The sequence below is a fragment of the Scatophagus argus genome, chromosome 9 (assembly GCF_020382885.2).
Source record: "Scatophagus argus isolate fScaArg1 chromosome 9, fScaArg1.pri, whole genome shotgun sequence".
NCBI classification, from domain to species: domain Eukaryota; kingdom Metazoa; phylum Chordata; class Actinopteri; family Scatophagidae; genus Scatophagus; species Scatophagus argus.
The window spans coordinates 16195174-16218460 of record NC_058501.1 but is presented as its reverse complement, the minus strand read 5'-3'; the positions used below and the strand labels follow the sequence as shown (position 1 = coordinate 16218460).

The 23287-nt window shown below is 42.1% G+C and overlaps 1 protein-coding gene across 8 annotated transcripts in view; it reads right to left on the bottom strand.

Moving 5' to 3' along the window:
- Window positions 1-4095: 4095 nt before the first annotated feature.
- Window positions 4096-23287, bottom strand: part of myh14 (myosin, heavy chain 14, non-muscle) — a 29022-nt gene continuing 9830 nt past the window's right edge. The window contains exons 7-46 of one of the 8 annotated variants that reach the window (XM_046399438.1): window positions 23034-23081; window positions 22727-22738; window positions 21467-21559; window positions 21270-21333; window positions 20853-20951; window positions 20550-20693; window positions 20236-20450; window positions 19991-20143; window positions 19480-19653; window positions 18999-19172; window positions 18793-18907; window positions 18343-18411; window positions 17341-17546; window positions 17056-17177; window positions 16730-16799; window positions 16461-16621; window positions 15500-15608; window positions 15055-15186; window positions 14743-14949; window positions 14460-14597; window positions 14128-14251; window positions 13527-13698; window positions 13202-13414; window positions 12899-13043; window positions 12609-12815; window positions 12321-12425; window positions 12054-12206; window positions 11585-11833; window positions 11375-11488; window positions 11192-11290; window positions 10904-11116; window positions 10651-10812; window positions 10432-10560; window positions 10217-10305; window positions 10023-10146; window positions 9724-9932; window positions 9420-9528; window positions 8742-8914; window positions 8516-8527; window positions 4096-7849 (exon numbers count right to left, since the gene is read on the bottom strand). In XM_046399438.1, the coding sequence (XP_046255394.1) occupies window positions 7660-7849; window positions 8516-8527; window positions 8742-8914; window positions 9420-9528; window positions 9724-9932; window positions 10023-10146; window positions 10217-10305; window positions 10432-10560; window positions 10651-10812; window positions 10904-11116; window positions 11192-11290; window positions 11375-11488; window positions 11585-11833; window positions 12054-12206; window positions 12321-12425; window positions 12609-12815; window positions 12899-13043; window positions 13202-13414; window positions 13527-13698; window positions 14128-14251; window positions 14460-14597; window positions 14743-14949; window positions 15055-15186; window positions 15500-15608; window positions 16461-16621; window positions 16730-16799; window positions 17056-17177; window positions 17341-17546; window positions 18343-18411; window positions 18793-18907; window positions 18999-19172; window positions 19480-19653; window positions 19991-20143; window positions 20236-20450; window positions 20550-20693; window positions 20853-20951; window positions 21270-21333; window positions 21467-21559; window positions 22727-22738; window positions 23034-23081 (5496 nt within the window). In that variant the 3' untranslated portion in view covers window positions 4096-7659. Of the gene's footprint in view, window positions 7850-8503; window positions 8528-8737; window positions 8915-9419; window positions 9529-9723; window positions 9933-10022; window positions 10147-10216; window positions 10306-10431; window positions 10561-10650; window positions 10813-10903; window positions 11117-11191; window positions 11291-11374; window positions 11489-11584; window positions 11834-12053; window positions 12207-12320; window positions 12426-12608; window positions 12816-12898; window positions 13044-13201; window positions 13415-13526; window positions 13699-14127; window positions 14252-14459; window positions 14598-14742; window positions 14950-15054; window positions 15187-15499; window positions 15609-16460; window positions 16622-16729; window positions 16800-17055; window positions 17178-17340; window positions 17547-18342; window positions 18412-18792; window positions 18908-18998; window positions 19173-19479; window positions 19654-19990; window positions 20144-20235; window positions 20451-20549; window positions 20694-20852; window positions 20952-21269; window positions 21334-21466; window positions 21560-22726; window positions 22739-23033; window positions 23082-23287 lie in introns of those variants that run through there. The other 7 variants (XM_046399444.1, XM_046399440.1, XM_046399439.1 and 4 more) reach the window with 7 other exon arrangements.

Genomic DNA, 23287 nt, shown 5'->3' with positions numbered 1-23287 from the left:
ACAATACATGCACAGACATACATGAACAATTAAATTACCACCCCTCTCTCTCGCTCTCTCTCTCTCTCTCTCTCTCTCTGAAGCAGCTCGTGTCCGTCAAACTGAGTCCTCAGTGCAGTCTGTAGGGAGAGACAAGAGGACACAGCAGCCTGAGGAGTAATAAGGTAAACGTGCTACATAAATTTCTATTGAGCTGAACAGAAGAGCTGACATAACAGACTGTTAGTGCAGGCTTGTAATTTATCACTCTGTAACAGTAATGACAGGCTATGGCGTAGGAAGTACTGACCTTTACTGATGTAAAATATCACAGCGTAAAAATACTCAAAATGTAAAGTAAAAGTACATATGTATTAGCAGTAAAACATGTCGAAAGTGAAGGGAACTTGTTTTGCAGAAAATGGCTCCCATTGGTGTTACGTTATTATCTTATCTCTTTAATGTGTAAGCAGAATTTTATGTTGCTGTTGGGTGAAGGGGAAGCCGATTTTAACTCATGAACTGTGCAGTAGATTAGTGAACTGTGTGGATTAATCTGTAGCAATACAGTGTATTTTATAAGATCAGTATAGGTTTTTGTATATAATAACTTAATCCCCAGAGCAGCTAATTACAGCTGTGAAATAGATATGATTTGGTACAAAATTTTGCTATGGAATAGCAGCTGATAGGAATACAAGTACCTCAAAACTGCAATTAAGTACAGTACCTGAGAAACTCAACTGAGTCACATTGTTACAGTCACAGTTTGTTTTTTTAAAGTGGTTTATTTTCAAGAAAACTCCCTTGTGCTATTTTTGATGAAAACAAATGATAAACGTTAACAAGCTCAATGAAAGAAACAATTCATTTTTCTTTCATGTGTAATAACTTAAAGTGCAGCTCACTTGATTAGATTTCAACACAGTATTAATCACTCACATGAATTTGTCTTTTAAACATTTTCCCCTCTCATTTCTTTATCTTCTCTTATCTCTTGTTTCGTAACTCCGACCCTTTCTTTCTCAGCCATGAGACCATCCATCTCTGTTACTCTTGAGCCTGGGCTGGAGCGAGGGGTCCCGTGGGGTTGTGACCTCTACACCTTTGTTACTTCAGCAGCAGGTCACATGATGAGGACCCTTCAGAAACCCCGGAAGCACCGACCGTCCAAACGTCAAGTGAACCACCGTCGCTTCCTGCACAACATGATTCAAAGGTGTGTCAGAAAAATGCTGATGTCAGCTGATATTAAAAAAAAAACATTCTGATTTTTTTCAAAAATGTTTAATCTTTTATGAAACTAGGCATTTTTTCTGCCTCCAAATTCCTCTAAATTAAAAAAAAAAAAAAATCAAAGAATGATGAATTGCTCTTGGCTGTTGATCACAGCTTTTATCTTGATGGTTGGTACATGGCTTCAGTTGAAAGGAAAATTTGGGGAAACAGTTTTCTTGCTGAGAGTTATATGAGAACATGAGAACCCTCATGTCTGTACAGTAAATATGAAGATACAGTGATTAGCTTAACTCAACACAAGACTGCAAATGAGGAAATGTAAGATGGCGCACAAGTCAGCCTTCTTTGTCGTCAGCTTGAGGTTTCCATCAGAGACCCCAGAAAGTCACCACTGATCCTGTACATAACCCCCTGCTAAAACACAAAATGTTTTTTGTACAGATTCAACAGTCAAACTATATAGTGTTGACAGTCAACAGATTCTGTAACTTTTGGGCAGAGCCAGACTCTTTCCTCACATTTAGAGCCTTTGTGCTAAGCTAAGCTAACTAGCTGCTAAGCATTTTTCCCAAAGTGCTGAACTATTTGTAAACCATTGTCTCACGGCATCTTTGGAAACTGTCATTCAATATTTCATTCTTCTTCTCTTCCGTCTCTCTCGACAGAAAGTTTGCGGACATAGAAGCGGCAAACCACCGGCTGGCATCTGCTCTTTATTTCAAAGAGGAGGGAAAAAACCTCTCTTCTCTTCCATCACAGGAGCCAGAGACACAGGACCAGTCAGGTGGTTGTCTACAAGATCCAGATAAGGACAGTGTTCACACAGGTACAGATGATATCTCTAAGTCAAGGAGTGACATCTCTGTTGGCTCAAATGCAACTGAAATCAGTGAAAAGAAGCAGCCAGACTCGGGACATCTTTGGAAACGACACTCTAAATCACAGCCCACCAGCTGCACCACTCGAAAGAACAACCACAGCAAAGCAGGACAGAAAAAGGAGAGCAGAAATCACCAACTGGTTGAGTTCACATCTATGAACTCCCCTGTAGACTGTCACCATGGGACTCATGTCTTTCATACTGAGTATTGCAGTGATGAAGGTCCAATGAAGTCAAGCAACAACCTCTCAGAAGACTCTCAAACAGCTCAACAGGATTCCGGTTTCATCCAGTTCGGTCAAAATGTGGACATCTCCCCGGTCTTCTCTCCAGGAGTCTGTCCATCATCTTTTGACTCTTGCGACTTGTCAGTCCAAATGTTCACAGACCTCTCAACCTGTACACAAGCCCAGAAGAACATTGTTGACATGTCAGAAAGTCAGTGGACGGATATTATGGATCTTTTGAGCATCAGTAGCAAGGACTTGGGTTGCACAGATTTAGAGACCTATTTTGAAAGTACTTGTGCATGCCAAGGTGATGCCGGACAGGAAGTTGGTGCTGATGATGTTGGATTTGCAGATCAGTCAGATAGTTTCACAGAAAGGATATGCAGCAGCAGAGCTGAGGTGGAGGATCTACATTGTGAGTCAGGTGAGTACAGATACGAGTATGGATACAGCAGTCATGGAGTTCAGGGACTGACAGTAAACCATTTCCAGAGTGCGCTGAGGCAAAGTTCAGACAATGCAGAGATACAGTTTAACAATTTTAAGCAATCTCAGTGTATCATCCAAAACCAGCTTCCCACATCACTCAGCAACCACTATGTGTCGGAGCTGCAGGCGTACCAGCACCTTCAGGACGAGAGTGCCTGTATGCTGTTGAATAACCAAAACTTTACACCATTTGAAGGTGTTGCTCAGTCATTCTCAGTCCCTCTTCTTAACCCTGAGCACCGCCCCATACCCACTCCACCACAGGAGGATGACTGGCTGTTCAACGATATCTTAAAGGACAGGAAGTCACCCGATTGCTAGTCTGGTCTTTTTTTATTTGTTTGTTAGTTACTGGATGTACGTGAAAAACATTAAGAGTGATGCATGGATGTTCTGCTGTAAATTTTGAGGGGGCAGAAGGAATATGAACCATCTCCTCTTCGTTTAGGTGGTTAAACATGGATGTGATGCATCTTGGATTTTGCCTTGGCTTTGAATATTTATATTTGTGTGTATTAGTATCACAATATCTCATATTGACAGATCCTGTATAGTATGTTATTAACTCTTTTAACTGTAACGTTAGCTGTGTGCGACTCTCAATCTGTGTATTGATTACAGTGATACTATTGCCTAAGTGTAACATGCCGGAAAATATTCATAATGCCAATAAACCACAGCTAAATAGTGTTCTAAAGTTGATAAATCACAACATTAGTTTTCTTCGTGTGCGTGTCTGTGTGTGTACAAGTATCAGTGATGGTGGAAGATTTGAATTATTTAGATCCTTTACGTAAGCAACAATGCTGCAATAAAAAAATACGCTGTAACGAGCAAAATACTGCATTGAAAATATCATTGAAGTTAAAGTACAGAAGAATTATTGTCAAAATGTACTACTCAGTAAAATTACTCTTATTTCTCTTAGGACGCTTTTGAGTGTATTAAGGTGTATATGAGACAGTATATTATTGGCTTATTACTACTGACGCGTGAGCATTTTACAGCTGTGATTAATGTTAATGTTCATCTTAAACTATACTGTTTTGTAAGCGAATCTACAAAAATGCATCAGATGTTATGAACTGATAATTTTTTATGTAAAATTCATATGTTGAATCTAAAGCTGTCAGATAACTGAAGTGCAGTACAAAGCGCAGTATTTCCCCCTGAGATATTGTGGACTATAGGTACCTCAAATTTGTACCACTTAAGCGCAGTGCAGTATGTGTGCAAGGCAGGCTTACGATCTCTAAGAAACACACAGAAACACAAAGATCAATACCAACGACATATATTAAAGTTAACCCCAGTCAGATGTTTTATAATTACAGCATCATTAACAAAAAAAGGCTAAAACAATAAAACACATTTTTTCAAAACGTTTCAAGTTCCACAGTAGCCATAAACAAATACAGAGAGAAAAATAACACCTCAGAGAAGCATCGGCCTCGTCTCTTGCTACAGATGAACAGATGTTTTCTGTTCTCGTTCCAGCAGTTCAGTCCACGCGTCTTCAGATTTTGGTCTATCAAGGCGTGAACGAAGTCGCCATGTTTAGACGCTGATATGACATTCTGAGACTACAACATTTAAGTGAGCGACAGATTGTATTGTGATGACACGTGGCGTCAGCTCATTTGGCTTAATGCTATGTCAGCCTCTTTAAGACCCCACAAAGCAGACACAATGCGCCAGCAGTGTTCAGCTGGGTTCATCTGCACTGGTCGTGTGTAAAGTGCAGCATTTACACGATACCTTTTAAAAAACAAAACAAAAACAAAGTGTCAGACAAAATCCTTTGCATATTGCTAAAATCAAAACATTGTACGTACAGAAAGTAAAAAACAAAACCCGTTAACAGGGTGTTACATATGTGTTGTCAGTAGTCAAACTCTGTCTTGACCCAACTGCTTTGATCTTTCTTCACCTGCCACTTAGTGTGAATCGCGGTGAACCTGGCATGACAAAAAAACAAAAAAAAAACAAAACAAAACCCTAAAATTTATGAAAATATGGATACACATGGGATGTTTGTACACACTCATTGTTCTTGTTTCGTCAATGCAGATATTACCTTTGAATTACTGTTTTGTTAAAATATACACCTTTTATTTTAAAATTAAAGCAAGAGAGGGAACAGTAATTAAATATAAACATGACCATTAATCTTTAGTCATATAAGATATATATAACCAGAATAAAAAGAAAACATTCAGAGAATCAGAAAAAACATTTGTGATTTCAGTTACACAATATTTATCCTTCTTTAGTTCCAATTGAAAGCTAAAGCTCCAGTGACATTCTTTATAATTTAAAGGAATAGCTCTACATTTCTGGAAATACACTTATTTGCTTTCTTGCTGTTCAGTTAAATGAGAATTGTTACCATTTTCGTGTCGGTAAAATAAACATGAAGCTACAGTCGGATGACTTGAGCTAACAAAACTAACCCACTGAAGCTCAGCAGTTCTCACATTTAATCTTGTTTGTTTAATCTGCATAAAAAAAACTTGCAAAAAAGACATTTTGCAATTTTATGCTGAATTATTTGCCAGGCTACTTCTTCGTCGGCTGCAGTGCCTCCCAGGAGTCTCCGCTTACTGCGCCTGTCAAGAAATAGTCCGGCCCCTCAAAAACATAGATGCAATTTGTTTTGGTTCAGATGTGCTGGTATTTTGTTACCTTTGCACAGAGCCAGGCTGGTTGGCTCACTGTTTCCAGTCCTCATGCTAAGCTAAGCAGCTGCTAGCTGTAGCTTCATTTCTCCCGTACAGACATTAATACTTATCGTCTCAACTAACTAAATCTAACTAAAATATGCGTATTCCCCAAACTGTTAAACTACTCCTTTAAAAGACTGCTATTTGTGTGTATGTCAAAAACTACAGACATCACATTAACTTCCTGGCCAGACTTAAAGCTATGACAGGCAAACAGGTGCTGAAGAAGGTTAAACTAACCAGAAACAAAAACCTGCAGAGAAAAATGGAGACGTTTTACATAAAATTAAAAAAAAAAAAAAATCATCTCTAAAACCAGGTTTGACACAACAGGGTCATCAAGCTGCTTGTGTCTGGCTGATACCAAACACATGACTGTCATTTTGAGTTGGTAGCCAGGGTACAAAAAAAACACCCCTACTTTTTGTTCTACTTGCCATTTGCATCATAAAAATTCATTCCTCAGTTCCTCCGCTGTCATTTTTTTTTTTAAATCTAATACTACTAGTATCTGAAAATGCTCTGAGTCTCGTGCTCAGTTATTCTACAATCTTCTGCAGAGGAACTGTGAGCAGAGAGTTTATTCTGCTAAGAAAAGCTCCAGCAGAATACCTAACCAGCCACTACCCCTGTCATCTACTCTACTCTACAGCTACTCTACACTAACTACAGTTTTAAGTCCCTTTTTCTCATCCATACGCCCACCATTTGGTTAAACACACAAAAAGAGCTTTGATCAATAATTTACAATTACTCAGTAAAAAATCAAAATTACAATGTACAAAGTGCCTGTCAAAATAAAATGTGAGGAGTTTATGAGTCACAATTCGTTCTGCTTGGGAGGAAAAAAAAACCGATCAGTTAATACAGTTCTCAACATGTTGTTTCTAGTTACGCTGACATGGTAGACACTCTGAATCAAACCAGTTAACCCTCAGAAAAGACCTCCATGAGACCTGATGCTGTGACGCTGACCGAAACTGAAAAGTATGAATCATCAGGGCCAGCAGGAGGCCAAAGAATCAGACTAACATGCCCCCTCCCCCCACGTACAGAAAATAACTTAAGTTCACATCGGATATAAATTATACAAATTCAAATTTCTGAAGCAATATGTTCAAATATTAGTTAAAGAAACTATCTAATACCTACTGATCTGTCTAACAACATACCGTTTCTAACCTACAGAAAAAGGATTTATCACTTAGAACAACTTTGAAGCAGCTGTACTGCATATTGGCTGCTTTTCACGGCTGTTTGTCTCTACAGTTTTGACAAATTGAGATGAAACTAATGCTTCCCATTTTCTGATCATTTCCAATAAACATTTAATTATTTAGGTACTGGATACTAATTGTCATCTCTCTTTTGCTAACTCATGTAAAATGTCCTCCACTTTTTAATTTTTCTCTCTGCTTGATAATTCCAATGTCCTCATTTGTGTTTTTTTTAAAAAAACTGACACACTGAAGATGTCAGAAATCATATTTGCTCATAACACACACTCATAAAGAAGATGACTTCTCTGCCCCGTGTGTGCACTTGATGTCTCTTGTTAGCGACTGTGTTACATGTATATAGATTGTCTTAACACCTTGCAGAAGTATTTTCGTGCTCAAGTAGCCCTTTGTGAAATCAGATTCAAAGGGAATTCCTCATCAAAGGGTTGAACATGGCTTAGTTTTAAAATACCTCCTAATGTAAAAGACATAGCTACCATCATGTTTTCCGCCTCCTAATCACTGTACAGCATCAAGAAATTAGCTGATAATAATTCACTTTCCCCTTGGAAGTCTGGTAGATGTACTTTAGTTTCTCAGAAGTGAATTACAAGATGTCATGTAGAAATTTCCAGTCTCTGTTTTGTTGTTTCTTTATGTCACATTTGTTACAAAATAAAAATCAGTTTGAGTTGCCTCTTTGTAAAATCTAATTTTATCAGTGAGGTTGTTTGAAAGTTATAGCGCCTGATGTTTGCATCTTCAATCAGTTTACTTACTTACTTACTTACTTATAAACTGTCGTATAATGTACTGTGTGCATGCCATTCCTTCACCCCTGAGAGGCAGATGTGTGTGTGTGTGTGTGTGTGTGTACATTATGTGAATCTGTGACTGCATCACTCTGTGTTGTTGACGGTGTAGGGAGGCGGAGGGTCAAGGCTGTGGTCAGAGGAGGGAGTTGGGGTCCCTGGGAGTCCAGAGGAGGGCGTCGGCGAGGCAGGAGGCTCCTCCGAGTCGGAGTTCTCCAGCGAGAGGTCGTCTACCAGCGCTCTGCGTCCACGCATCGACAGGGGCAACGGAGCACGCCTGGACAAGAGACAGTCCAGATGTCAAGCAGCTGAGTGCCTCTTTCCCAACATGTGAATCTGCAAAAAGAGTCTCTAAAGGATGTACTTTTTAGGCTTATTAGTCCCCACAGTATTATTAGCCCAAGGAGAAGACTCTTCATCTTTCTAAAACATAAAATGCTCCCATCAAAGCAGAGCAGATTATTGATTATTATTACCAATCAACCTGTTATTACCAATTACTATTATATATTACTTTCAATGATCTTGATCAGTACAAAATCAAAAATCAATAGTTCAGTACAAAAAAATCTGAAGTGACGCCTCCAAATTGCTTGTTGTGTCAGACCAATAAAGGATTCTAAAATTATAGAATTAGAATTAGAATTATAAAGACATAAGACAAAAAAAACAGCAATTTCCAAATTTGAACAGGAGGAAACAGCAAATGTTTGCTTACCTTTTAACTTGATACATTATTGGATAAATGTTTAATCAATTAGGGATTAATGGATGCAGGTCGGCAAATCAATTAAACAACCACTAATGGTGCTATTAGTTGTTATTACACTATTACTGAAACACCTAAATGACATATTTAAGCCTCCCCCTCCTTCCACACACGGCTATGCACACATACAAATAATAAAAAATATGACACACAGTGACCTACTTATCTGCTCACCATTCAGGGATGCTGAGTGTTGGTGTGACGGAGACAGATGGACAGTTTGTCAGTGTTAGATGGACACAAACGGATGCAACAAAAGAGCAAAGCAAATCATATCAAGTTAATAGGAGGTTAAAACAAACAAAACAACAGCAACAAATGATGACCATTCATACACAGAAAATACATATACACATACACACACACACACACACACACACACATGCACGCACACGATTACCTGAGCTGGCTGCGGAGAGAGGTGATCTCTCGCGTCATGCTCTGCCCGCTGTCGGTGAGCTCCTCCAGCTCCCTCTGCAGCTTCCTCCTCTGGGCGTTGGAGCGAGAGTTCTCCTCTTCCACCTCCTCCAGCTGCCTCTTCAGCTGCTTCAGACGGACCATTGACTTATCCAGCTGGAGGAGGGGAGAGGGAGGAGGGCAGGAGGAGGAACAGAGCGTATTGCAGAGATGAGGGAGAGACGCACAGGGTTGGAGGAAAGAGAGGAACAACGAGAGAAAGAGACAGATATATAAAATGAGAGATTAATCTGGGAGCAGGAGGACTGGTAGGGATCAGGAGTCAGATTAAACCTGCCAGATTATCACCGATGATGTTTTGGGAAAAGTGTCTCAGTGTGGCTGAGGGAATTATTTTCAGAGTGGAATGTGCTCTACCTTCCCAATGAACACACAGATGCCAGAAAGGATTAGGATTAGGATGGACTGAGCCGGATAAATCACTCATTTTAGGAAGATATTTCAACAGTCTCTTTGTGCCCTGAAGCACAATTAGAGCTCAAGCTTAGCTGACCTAACTCCCATTAAATGATTATTTAATACTCCGTCCCTGCTCATATACTATTCTGTGTATCGCCCTCCTGCGGCTCACCTAATCTGAAAAAGTTGTTAATTTTGTTACCTGTTCTCTGTACTGGTCTGCATGTCGTCTCTCGTCCTCTGCCTGCATCATCACCTCCTTCAGTTTCTTCTCTGTCTTCCGCACCAGTTTGTTGGCAATAGCTCGTTCCCTGAGATGTACACATGTGCTGTATGAGATCCTTGCTGCATCAAACAATTCATGACATTTTTGTCAAGGTAAAACATTAACTGTGTTTAGGAGGGGTCTTCTAGTTTTTGGGGAAGGTTTAATGAACTGAAAATCTGCATTGTATATTTTGGCAAACACTGATTAATTTGTAATTTGTAGTTTTTGTTATTCTCACTGTCTCTCCTGCTCCAGCTGCTCCTCCATCGACTCTATCTTGGCCTCCAGGGCGGCGACGCTGAGTCTGTGTTTGCCCCTCACTGCTCCCTCCATCTCTCCCAGTCGGGCCTTCAGCTCCTTGTTCTGCCTCTCCAGCTGCTCCCGAGCCGCCTCCGCCTTCTGGGCCAGAGTCCTCTCTCCCTGCAGCTGCACCGTCAGAGTCTCCACCTGGACCATGAGCACAGTGGCAGTCATAATGTGTGTTTACATGTATGTTGTGTGTGTGTGTGCATGTGCATACAGGTACATCCGCTGTACCTGCAGAGCGGTCTTCCTTTGTCTCTCTGCTAGCAGCTCAGAGTTACTCTGCTCCTCCTCCAGCTCCTCCTCCAGCTGACTGACTCGTGCCTCTAACCTCCTCTTCTCTTCACACAGTGCCGTCCTGGACAAATGTACAATATCAATAAGAGTCCACACAGACCATAGTATAGCCGTAATAAAGCGATACTAACTTTCCAGAACTGCTGTTGACCATCTCATCGGCCATCTCGTCCCTCTCCTGCTGAGCTTGTCTCCTCTGCCTCTCTGATACCGAAAGTTCCTGCACAGAAAAATGTATGCATACAGGAGATTAAAAAGCACCTAACAACATTTTAAAAGCACTTTATATAATTATAAAGTAATATTATTATAATATTACTGCTGGGTTTCAGTTAAGTGCACAAACCTCAGTCAACTGCAGGACTTCCGCTTCTAGGGTTTGGATCTTCTTTTCGCTGTCTTTCAACTGTGTGATGATCTCATCTCGAGCCAACTTGGACTCATCAAACTCACGCAGAATTTCCTTCATCTGACCCTGTGATAAATATAGATTTTATTTTCCAAATGCAGGCCTTAAAAAAGTACAGAAAATCAAAATACACATATGGGAAAATTTCTGTTTTACCTGCAGCCTCCGTAGCTGCTTCACAGCTTCCTCTTTTCCACGGCTGGATGTCTCCAACTGGGCCTCAGTTTCCTGCAGTTCTGCTTCTAGCTGCTTCTTGGATGAAACGGCCTGAGACCGCTGACTTCTCTCCTCCTCCAGCTGAATCTCCAACTCCCTCACCTGGCATAGGGAGAACATAAGAAAAATCAGGTGAGTGATTTAGAGAGAGAGGAGAACCGCAACAACCCGTCCTGTGATTTCCTCTCTCTACCTGTTTGCTTAGCGCCCTCCTCTTCTCCTCTCCCTTCTCCTCACTGGTGCTTATCTCCCTCTCAAACTGAGCCTTAAGCGCTTGCAGGGTGACCTCCAGCCTCAGCCTTGAGTTCTCTGCTTCTGAAAGCTCCTCCTCCAGCTCCTGAGTCTGAACTCGCAGGTTCTGGGCTTCTGTTTCCAAGGCCCTGCGGGTCCGCTCCAGCTCGTGGACCTAGCACAGATATGTAGATATGAGACGCTGAAAAAACACAGAAAACTTGGGGAGTCCGGAGGGGAAGACTCTTACATTCTTGCCGACATCGTCTTGCTGGTTTACAAGCTGTTCCATTTCCAGACGGAGCTGTTTGTTGACCCTCTCTAGCTCTTCCTTCTGATCCTGGGCCTCCTACACACAGAAATACAGATGAAGATTAAATACCACAGCCGCAGATACACAACAAACATTTCTGTAGGCTTGCAGTTATTTTACCTGCAGGGCTCGGGAAAGTGCCAGGTGTCTGGTCTCCTTCTCTCGACTGTCTGCTTCTGCTCTGTCCCTTTCCTCTGCCAGCCGAGCGCTCACCGCCTTCTCCTCTGCCAGACACTGAAGGGGTGAAGGAGACAAAAAGGTCATGGGGAGACTCTTTAGGTAAATCTACTCGGCATCTTTTGATTGGGAGCAAACTGATGAGGTTCGGACCTGGTCGAACTTCTTCTGCCTCTTCTCCAGCGCCGTGCAGTTCTGTCTCTCCCTCTGCAGGGCCAACGTCATGTCCTCTATTTCCTCCCTCAGTCGCTCCCTCTGCCTCTCTACTCTCTCCTTCTCCTCCTCCCTCTGTCGCTCCCTCTGGATGGCGCTGTCGAGCTCTCTCTGGAGTTTTCTGCGCATCTCCTCTCCGGATTCTACCGCAGTGTTCACCTCCTCTGACTGCTTACGGACCTCTGCCAGCTGTAGGGGCGGAGCAGAAGGGGGGTGTGTGTGTCAGGGGTGTGTAGAAAGAAGAAAAACTGAAATGCACACATCTAATGTTTCTACTGTGTTTTTCTGATTTAAATTTGAAGGGATCTTTTACCACTGTGGACTACGTTCTGACAAATTCATTGATTGAAATCTACTTCAAAGAAAGGGAGCAGCAGAGTTTAACACAGCCTACATGGGTCTGATTTACCTGCTGGGTATGGGTCTGGATCTGCCGGGTTAACTCTTTGGCTCTCTCTTCTTCCTCCTCAAGTCTTTCCATGAGTCCATTCTTCTCCTCCTCCAGCGCTCGCACCCTTGAGCCAAGAGCCATCTTTTGACGAGTTTCATCTTGAAGCAATTCCTGAAAAAGAAGAATAAACAAGAGTGTCAACAAAACCCTGAAAGTGTCTGTGCCTGTAAGACAAAGCCCAGCAACACATCTGGGCCAACCCTAACGTGTGTTTCACTTTGTTACCTTTGCATCATTCAGTTGGCTCTCCAGGCTGCTAACCTCCTTGGTGAGCCGAAGGGATTTGGTTTCAGAGGAGGACAAACTGTTGGAGATAGTCTCTATCTCACACTGAAAATATACAGAGAGGGGATTAATGACAAATTTAACAGAAAAAAAACAAGAGGATCTCTTTGCTGCAGAAGCAAAATCTGGTTTGGTAAAGAGGGAAACATACAAAGCAACAACTATTAAAACAAATAAATAAATAGGTAAATAATCAACAACTAGACATATAACTGTATCCATTTGCACCTGTAGTTTGTGCACTCTCTCTTCCCGCTCCTCCCTCTCTCTGTCAGCCTGAGCCAATCGAGCGCTGAGCTCCTGCAACTGGCCCTCGGCCCTCTTGCGGCCTCGCTCGCTCTCTGTGCGTCCCGTTTGGAGGCTCTTGAGCTCAGATATCAAATTCTGCCTCTCTTCCTCCAGCACCGTCTTGGCCTTCTCCAGTGACTGGCGTGCCTGAAAAGAGAACATGGATGATGATGTGCGATGGGTGCATGTAGACATGTACATGAGTTTTTGAATGTGTGTGTTCCCCTTACTCTCTTGCTATTGTCCAGCTGTTCCTGGAGGCTGTCTATGGCAGTGCTGTGTTTGACTCGGAGCTCTGACAGCTGGGCCTCGTGGCGCCGAGTCTCCTCCTCAACACACCGCTGGAGCTCATGTAACTCCGCCTCTCGACGAGACCTGCGTGGACAGAAGTGCAAGGAAGTCAAAGGGATGCTAAAAATATTTAATAATAATTTTCTTCTACCTTCTTATTCTACTGTCCTTTTCACTCTTGAACCATTTCCACTTCCATTTCAAAGCCTAAATCTGTGAAAATTTATGTTTTCATCATTTACCTCAGTTCCTGCTGGGCTGCTGTGGTGTCCAGAGTGTCCTCCAGTTCGGTTCTCAATGCCTCCAGCTCCTCACCCAGGTCTCGCCTCTGTTTCTCTGCCCTTTCCCTCATCCCTCGTTCATTCTCCACTTCCTCCTTCAGCTCAGACACCTGGGACATGGCCTCCCTCAGAGCCCTCTGTGCTTCAGCGCGCCGTGCTCCTTCTTCTTCCAACCTGACAGGAACAGAGATTGACTGAAGAGTTAAGGGAGCGATATAGTGTGAAAAACCTATGATAAGCATTTAATTGTGTCACTGTGTCTGTTATGCGTCGTATGGTGTCTCACCGGCCCTGCAGAGTGGTGATTTCCTTCTCCTTCTGAGCTAGACTGCCCCTCAGCTCAGCAGCCAGCATGCCTAAGTCTGACAGCTGCTCCTGGGCCTCAACTGAGTCACTCTCCATCCTCCTCCTCCACTTCTCCTGCTCCAAGCGACCCTGCTCCTCACGCTTGAGGCGCTCTGCACACAAGTGTAGAAGGGACAGACCACAGATCGCATAATATCGACTGGGAAATTATTGAGACAATGTTGGATGACAGGGAAAAGACCAGTCAAGGACTGATGAAATGGAATGACCGTAAGTGACAAGACTGAGACTTTGTAGTCCTTTAAGTGTAACCCTCTCTTGCCATGGCTAAACTGATAATTATTTTGATTAATACTGAGATCATATTCACTCAATTTTGGGGGAAAAATAACTAAAATCTAAAATAAAATGTCAACTCAAAACCACAAAAACTCAAAAACACAAAATATTTTTTGCATAAAATCAGTGTACCTTCTTCAGTCTTAATACATATAAGACTTGACAGCAATTTTCACAGCATGAAACCAAATCAAAAGGACAGTTCACTACATAGAAAATGCAGTAGACCATAGGACAGTTACCCTCTAGGTCAGCAATGACAGCCTCCTGTTTGTTCTTGAGCTTGTTTAGACTTTTGGTTTTCTCCTCTTCCTCAGTGAGCTGATCAGTCACCTCACTCAAACGCTCCTCAAGCTGCTTCTTCTCCTGCTCAGAGGAAAAACAACAATATAACATGTAATGTACATACAACCACATATAAAGGCACATACACAAATATTCAAAACACAAGTTTTCCATTTGGCATAAGAAGTACATACAGAAACACACACTGTACAAATGTGGTGTTTAAAAGGTGAAAGACGTAGATGGATCAATCACACACAAGATAAAGACATTTTTATGTGATGCCCACCTTGCTGAGTCGATCTCTCTGCTCTACTGCATTCAGCAGGTCTGTTTCCAGACTCTTAACTTTTGTCTCCAGAGTGACTTTCTCCAGCAGGAGGCGCTGTCGGGCACTTTCCTCCTCCTCTAACTGCTCCTCCAGATCCTGACAAGAAAAGGTAAAGACAGTCTTAATAAAATTTCAGTTTTCATGTAACATGTTCTTAATTTTGGTGACAAAGCAAATCTATTAGAAAAAAATGACAGTCAGTCAGTATTAGTTTATGTTTATATATTTCACTTGTATGTACCTGTATATTCTGCTGCATCTTCTTCTTCTCACTGGTCAGCTGCACGCCTCTCTCCTCCTCGTCCTCCAGTCGACTCTCCAGCTCGCCCAGCACTTCCTCCAGCTCTTGTTTCCGATTGGCCAACCGGGCCCTCATCTCCTCTGCCTCTGCAAACAGCTCTGCCTCCGCCTGCAGTTGGTCAGCTAGCACTGCCTTCTCCTCCAACAGCTACACACAGAGGAGGAGGAAGAGGAGGAGAAGGAGTGATGAAAGGGGCACTGATTCACAGCAGAGAGATGGAGAAGCAACAGGACAAGGTGAAGGTTTGTTTACCTGCGCATGTTTCCTGTCCAGGTCTGTGTACTGCTGTTCCACTCGGGTGAGATTGTCCTTGGCCTTCTGGAGCTGGGCTTCCCTCGCCTGGATCTCATCATCTTGCCGGGTCACCTGCAGCAGAGGCTTCACCTGATTGGCACAGAACAAGGGTTAGAAACCAATATGAAGGATGCTCCCATTCCTGCATCCCCTATGATTTTATTTGCAGCACTGGGCTGATTTTATCTTTCTTTCCTTTGTCAGGGATCGAAGATTATATTGTTCCTGTTGCCAGGTTCTAAATCCCAATCCAGTACTTGTCTTTCTAGATTTTTATCATCACAACTTTCTGTTTTAGAAGTAAAATTGAAAAAACTAAATAAAAGAAACTGAAACTTGTCAGTCATATCGGCACTCATTTGCAGATTGAGTTACTGTATATTTCATGTGTGTGTTGGTGTACCTTGGTGAACAGCCTCCACCACTGCCAGTTCCTGAGTTTGAGGTAAGCAGCACAGTTCCTCTGCATCACCCTCAGAGCGCTCAGTTGCTGCTGCTTCTTCAAAAAGGCTCTGAGAAGTAATAAAAACAAACCAGTAAGTCAGATATGAGTTAAAACTTTTACTCTTTTTTTCTGCTAGACTATTGCAGATAATAACATCTTCAGGCAGGTCATTAATCAACAAAAACAACTCAATGATAGATTTGGCTTAAATCCTTTTATGGCTTGTGCTGCACCTTCCTTCTAACATTTACACTGCTCAGAAAGGCAGTGATAATAACAGTGACTGCCACTACAAAATACTTTGTTGTTAAGCAAAAAACTGAAACACAGCAGTTTTATTAGTCAGGCCCATCACCAGAGGCAATTTTGTAATGTATTGTTTATGTTTTTGGTACATTACAAAAGTCACTTTGAATTGCCTTTGTGTATGAAATGCTAAAGAAATAAAGTTCCTATGTCTGAATCGTATTACCACAGATTAACCAATGAATCAATTAACGTATTATATTTTTAAAATGACTAATCCAATTGGTTTTCCTTTATGATTAAAATATAACTTCATTATTTATGTTGTTTGCAAGCTCCCATAAGCTGTGCCAAATACCTGTCAATGCTGTTGCTATTCCTGAGTCACTGATAGGGGCTGGCAAAAAATTAAATATTGATGCTCCTTTAAGGGTGAAATGCAAAACTGCCTTCTGAACAACAGCAAGCATGTTGCCCTTACAGCGAAAACTCAACAGTGTAAGATGTTTGTCTTTTCCAGTCAGCTTAGTTTCATTTAGTTAGTTAAATCTAAATCTGACTATTCACGTACAACAAGCATTTCAAAACTATAACAACTCAGAACTGTCAGAAAATCAAGACAACATGTAGCCTAATGTAGCTTACAAGTTTAACTTTAAGGTAAGACTCTTACTTGCGTGCGAGGTAGCCTCTGGAGACGCTCTGGAAGCGTATGATGGTGTCTGTGATCTTCAGGTCTCTTTCTTCTTCCAGGTGAGCCAAGACTCCTGCTCTGAAGAAGACTTTACTCTGACCCACCCTGAACAGGTTGTGATCCAGTTCCAGAGCTTTGATCTGAATGAGGCAGTAGTGTCCAGTTAATGGAGGTTGGAGGTTTCCAGTTTTGCACCTTTTGAATCATTATACAGTATGTTTGTGTTTCAGCTACTGAAAATGACTTACCATGAGTTCTGATGCCTGTTTGCCATCCATGAAGGCACGAGGGATAGCATTAGGAGTCAGGATCTCATATCTGGAAAACAAATGTGATTTGCTTAGTGTTTGTGTGTGTGTGTGTGTTTGAGACACGATACTGAGGTGGTGTAAAAAGGATCATTAGCAGGTGCCAGAGAAAGTGCTTGATGAAGCATTTAGTGTGAGTGTGAGAGAGAGAGAAAGTGAGAAGGACAGATGGTTATGACAGTTCAGTCTGTGATACAAACAAAGACACACGCACATGCGCACGCACACACACACACACACACACACACACACACACACACACACACCTCTGTCTGAACTCCTGGAAAGGGATGCGGTTAGGGAAGCCTTGTCTGCAGATTCGGATCCCCTCTAGAACTCCATTACACCTCAGCTGGTCCAAAACCAGGTGGGGGGACAGTTTACCGGCCTGAAAGACAAGAGGCAAAAACAAGCAGACAAGATTAAGTGAAAGGAATGAAATACATTTAAGACACTTCTTTCGTTTTCCCTCTGCTGTTTGTGTTGATTTAAAGGTGACCACCTGATTTTTCCTTTCCCCCTCATCCAGGCCCCCTCCCTCGCAGTCTTACCCTCTTCTCGTGGTTGGGGATGATGCAGCGGAGGAAGTTGGGGTTGGTGTTCCTCAGCGTGGCCATCAGTTTGGTGAGAGACTCCTTGTAAAGCTGACCGACAGTCCTGAACATTCCCTTCTTCGTCTTTAGTCCTGCTGCTCCAAAAGTGACCGGCCCACTGTTTTCTCCTGACGACACCTGGTCCAGACCCACAATCCTGTCCACTGGATGAAAATACAGAGGGAAGAGTGAAGAGAGTTTGTCAGACCTGCTGTTTTCACATTTGCTATGAAGTCTGTTGATAGATGATATCAGCTGGTGGACAATGGATTTGGAGGTCATTGGAGATGCAGTCACAAGGTTATGTGCACACTGATATCAGCCAGTAAGATACACATAGACAGTTCTGGTGTGTAGCAGGTTTTCTAGCTTCACCTTGAGCATGTCTGTACAGACAGGAAAACAAGTTTGTCTGTCTATCATTAAAAATATAAGATCACGATGATTTATTATGTTCCTGATTTGACAGTTGTAACATGTGATAGGAAGAAGTTGCCAATCTCAAAATCAGCCAAATATTTACATTAACAATACTCTCAGAACATGTCACATTTCTGCCTGCACACATGAAAACGCTCCACTTGTTTGTACCGGTATGGTGCAGTATGACTCCAATGCCATCCTGAATGTGGTTTGTGTGACGCTGTCAAAGCACTACAAAGCCTGGGAGAACTACTTCTTTATAAATGGAAAAAGCCACATCACAGCACTCTCAGTCAAAGCAAAAGATTTGGCGAAAGAAACAGACAGACAACGACTGAACTAACAGCACAGAGAAAATCTGAAAAAAGAATTAACAATGTGTAACAGCTCACGACACTACAGCACAGACAACTAAAAAAGAATAACACAAGTCACACTGCAATCAAAAACTAGGCAGACAGAAAACAAAGAAGTGGCGCAAACAGAGGTGGGAGTGAGGAATGTGAGTGTGACATTCAGAGGAGGAGAGAAACCTACTGTCCGAGCCATTAGCCTGCAGTGTGGCATAGGAGTCAAAGAAGTAGACACGAGGAAGAGTTTGAATATCTGATGCAGGAAAAAAGCAAGAGGGAGGGATGGAAGTGAGCACCAAGGAAGTGGAGAGAGGAAGAAAAAAAGAACAGAAAGAAAGGGGAAAAGTATACACAGGAGAGACCAAGAGGGATGGGCAGAAAGCAAGAGACAACAGAGAAGATAGAATAGTTTCATGATAGAGAAAGAGAAGAGAGAGAAATACAGTAAAGTTAGTATATTTTGCAACAGAGAGTTTGTTATTTATATGTTATTTAAGTTTGACAGGCCTAAATAAAAGAGAGGGAATGGAATTTACATTTTTCAGTTAAAAGTATATATTTTTAGTTTTTTAAAATATACATATGAAAGTTAACTGTACATGGTAGTGAATGAAAGAGCATAAATCAGTCTCACCTTCTTTCCAGAGCTCTGACACAAAATGATCAGACGACTGGTGGAGAAGAGATGCCACGTTGTCGTTCAGAGGATCCATGTTCTTCACCAGCCAATCATCTGCCTTGTAGTTCACCTTAGAGACATTATGGAGGGTAGGGGACATTTTTTTGACTTGGTTTTCACGGGAAAGATGGCATAAAAGATGTTATAAAGCGATGGGATACCTTGCCAGCATAGTGAATGATGGAGAAGTCAGCTTCTCCACGTGGCTGCTTCGATCGGAAGAATTTTGGATGGCTGCCTTGTTCTGCAGAAAGCTTCTCCACAAATGAGCGGTCTGTTGCCCGGGGGAACCAGCATTCTTCATCCAGCAGGGCCAGAACACCAGGAGGGTGGGTCTAACAGAAAATAACAACACACATTATGGACTTCATCATTCATTCAAACTTGCTGGCACGTTGCTATTCATATTTCTGTATTCACTTTCACTCCTTCATCTGTGTGTGTGGCTGAGTGTGGTGAACTGAACAGGTTCTGTGGGTCACAGGTGGAAGCCACAACATGCCATTTTCCTACAATCACCAAACAATGCACAGTATTTGTATGGAAAGTAAATACAAACTGTTAGCATTTATCCTCTCGTCACCAAATAACTTTTGTGTTCCTTTATGAAAAGCAAAGCAAAGTGCTTTTATATGTGCGTACTGGTTTCTCAATGAGGTCAATGCAGGGCTGTAAGTCCAGGCCAAAGTCGATGAAGTTCCACTCGATGCCTTCACGCTGGTACTCCTCCTGCTCCAAGATGAACATGGTGTGGTTGAAGAGCTGCTGCAGCTTCTCGTTGGTGTAGTTGATGCACAGCTGCTCAAAGGAGTTTAGCTGCAGAAGTGGGATTTAGAAAAGCAAATAAAGAGTCATTAAAGTGTTGATTCAGGTAATGTAACCTCTGGAAAAACATGCACAAACTTGTATGTGCTGTTGTAGGGAGTATGCGCCCATGACACTTGTCAGAACATAATACTTATTGTGACTTATGCTCCAAAAAGCAGACATCATGGAAAACATTCACAGGCACTTGAAATACAGCTTTTATCGATTCATCACAAACATGTCAGAACAAATGCTGCGGTAAGGCAAACCTCCACCATCATCCATTATGTTTAATGTGAACAAATGACTTACTGCAGAAAAACAAACCATCATCATGGGAACAAACCTGAAAGATCTCAAATCCAGCAATATCAAGGATGCCTATGAAAGAGGCTCCCTGTCTCTGTCTGCGGTCCAGAGCTCTGTTGATCCTGTGAACCAGCCACCTGAACAGGCGCTCATATGTGGCCTTTGCCAACGCCTCCACAGCAAAGTCAGCCTTGAGGAAGAAAGGACACACCGTTAGATACACACTGCAGAGATAAAAGTATATCTGTATGAGTAAAAATGTCTTTACTGCTGAAATCTTACCTGTTCTTTCGTCTGGGCCTTCTGCACATACTCTCGACCTACTTTGATCCTGGGGGTGAGGATGGCTCGGGTGAACTCCAGCACATTAATGCCCAGCAGATGGCACAGTTTCTGAGCAGCTGTGTTATCAGGCATCGAGGCCTGGTCCTGGTTCTTCTCCTTCATGAAGGAAATATTCCCAAACTGGAGCACAGCAGAGATCACCTTAAGCATAGCTGAGGAGAGATAAAACAGGGACAGGGAAGGTGATTTACAGCAAAAATCAACCACGCGAAAAGCAAATGTTCTCTCTTCTCTATCATCCCTTCTCTTACACATTGACTCCTCTGAGGTGAAGCCCATTATAGCCATCGAGTCCATGGTCTGAGTGAAGTTTTCTGAATCGCTCTGACCAGGAAGGGGGATGGATCCTCCAGTGAGAAAGCGGTACTCATCAGCAGATCCTAAGAGCAAGTCCGCTAACGATGGGGAAAAAAAGAAGAGACAGAGGAAAAGATTGAAGCTGAACAACCTAAATTAAGATGAAGACATAGAAAAATGGTTGTGCAAAATAACATCCAGTATGATATGCAATACAGCAGGATTTCATTATCACACTTATCCAACTTTTGACTCACCTTTTGTCTCCTCTGAAGTCCCACACAGCATTTGATAAAAGATGTGGAATGTCCTCTCATCTTTGGCTTGACGGGTGGCCCGGGACTTTTCAAGGAGGTCTGGTTTTATAAGGTCAAGGACATATACAGGATATACAGCCAAAACTAGTTCTACCATACTGAAGTCCTGGTCTACGTCTACTGATTTACCCTTTTAAAATGAGTATATATGTCATATCAATACGTATTTCAACCTTTAAAAATGCACATTTTTACAAATGAACAACCCACAAGTGTGTATTCCCAAAAACATGACGTTTCATAAAGGTTTCACCAAAAGTTTCACCTTAGGTCATCGAAAACAACCAAACAGTCACAATAAATGGATGTGTTTTTGCCCAACTATGCTGAATGAGGCATCTTACTGTAAAAGGATACAGGTCTCGATGTTAGCACCAACTATGTACCCCGCCACGTCAAAATTAATGCGGATAAATTTACCCTGAAGAGGACGAAGAAAGAAAAAGAGGCTTAACGTTTCAGTAAACAATCAAATGTAATGATAATGACAGTTGAGAACTCTAAGGAGGTAATATACATAATCTGCTTGTCTAATATTTCTAGTCTGCTCTTACAAATCTGGAAGAGTTGTCATTCTTGACAGTCTTTGCGTTGCCGAAGGCCTCCAGTATGGGGTTTGCCTGCAGCAGCTGTCTCTCCAGCTCGCCCTGAGACAAGCGGGAGACATAAGATCAGCTTCACAGCATGACAAAGATAACAGCCTCAACAAAAGACTTCAGTGGGTTCCGTCTACTAAAACACACCATTTAATCCTGCTCTCTTTGGAGTAGCTACTGATCTGTTATGTGAAACAAAAACTGCATGACTCATCCTTGAAGAGCAGTGACATAAAATGGTGCATTTTAGGGCTCAAAATAGCATCCAGAGCGCACACACACACACCCCATTCCCAGACCCAGAAACAAACGATTCTCAACGTCATTAAGAGGAATGGGCCTTCATTAGTTAAGCGATCAATAACAAGAGCATCAATCATGTTTGACATTTAATTGTTAAAAATTTAGTGTTCCACATTAAGAAAAGACAGTATATAGAAACAAACTAACTAAGATAACTAAGAGTCAGTTGAGAACCATCATGTAGAGGAACAAGGCTTGCGGGAAGCTGCAGTTTTTACATCACATACTGGCTGATTCTAGCTAGCTGCAATGCATTGCTGCATGTCGCATTGCCAGTGCAGCATCTGTTGATGCAGCATCAGCAGCCAGTGAAGTGGAGTCACTGTAGCTACAGGAGGTGGTTATACTATGAATACTGTCAAGGAATGCCAGGTCCACACTGAAGGCAGATACACAAACATATAGAGAGCAAGAGGTTGACATTTTTTATAGTGACAAAACGCCCAGCAGACAATGTGTACACAGCACATACTAACAAAACCACGTATGTGAGTGTGTACACTTGTTCATTTGCTAAACACACACGAGCAGCTGCAGCGACACAGGCACACCCACTCCCACAAGGGAACCTGCACTCATTCAGCATACACACATCATACAAGCAGGTTGTGTGATTAAAACCACCTCTACAGTAGAAATGGTTCACACTTCTACAGGTAAGTAAAAACCTGTGGCGTTCTCAAGTCACTGGCAATGAGAAGCAAACCTTCAGCCCACTGAGAAAAATGAAACGTGCGAAAACTAGAGGCCCAGGAATTCAGACAAAAAAGTCAGATAAAGGCCCAGTAGAAAAGCACCATGTACAGAAGACATGATTCTCAGTATCTGCTCGGATAAATAGTCCACATGGAAAGTTTCACAAAATGTGACCCCCAATAAACAAACCCCAAGTTGTCTGAATACTTTCATACTCACATATTGCATACCCTGACGAATTGTGGGAATAAAATGGGGGAAGAGGGATGGGTGCATGGGATGGACAAACAAACAAACAAACAAACAAAAAAGACAAATAAGACACCAATAATAAGAACAAACAAAGGAATACAAACAAGCATAATCACATATAATGTACAAAGCTTCACTGTTATGAGGAACCGCATCAGTTCTGCCAGTTAAAGGTTTTGGAGGTTAGTCAGCATCACTGTGGAGTTCATTAAGCAGGAAATAGGATGGGGAAAAAGCACAGGACAGACAGGGCATCAGGATAGAGTCAACTCACCCTGTTCACCAAAGTACTGCCTCTTGTTAAGGACCTTGAGCCATCCATCTGAACATGCAGGAAAAAGAGAAGACAGTGCAAAGGAGAGAATGAGGGGAAAAACAAGCACAGGAAGGAAGGAAGGTAAGGAAGGCAAGGAAAAATGCTGAGAAAACACAGAAAAAGAGTACCGATCAAAAGAAAAAAATCCACTCCAAGGCCAGGTAAGATTAAACTAATAGTATCTGCAGAAAGCCCATTATAGTATCACAGAG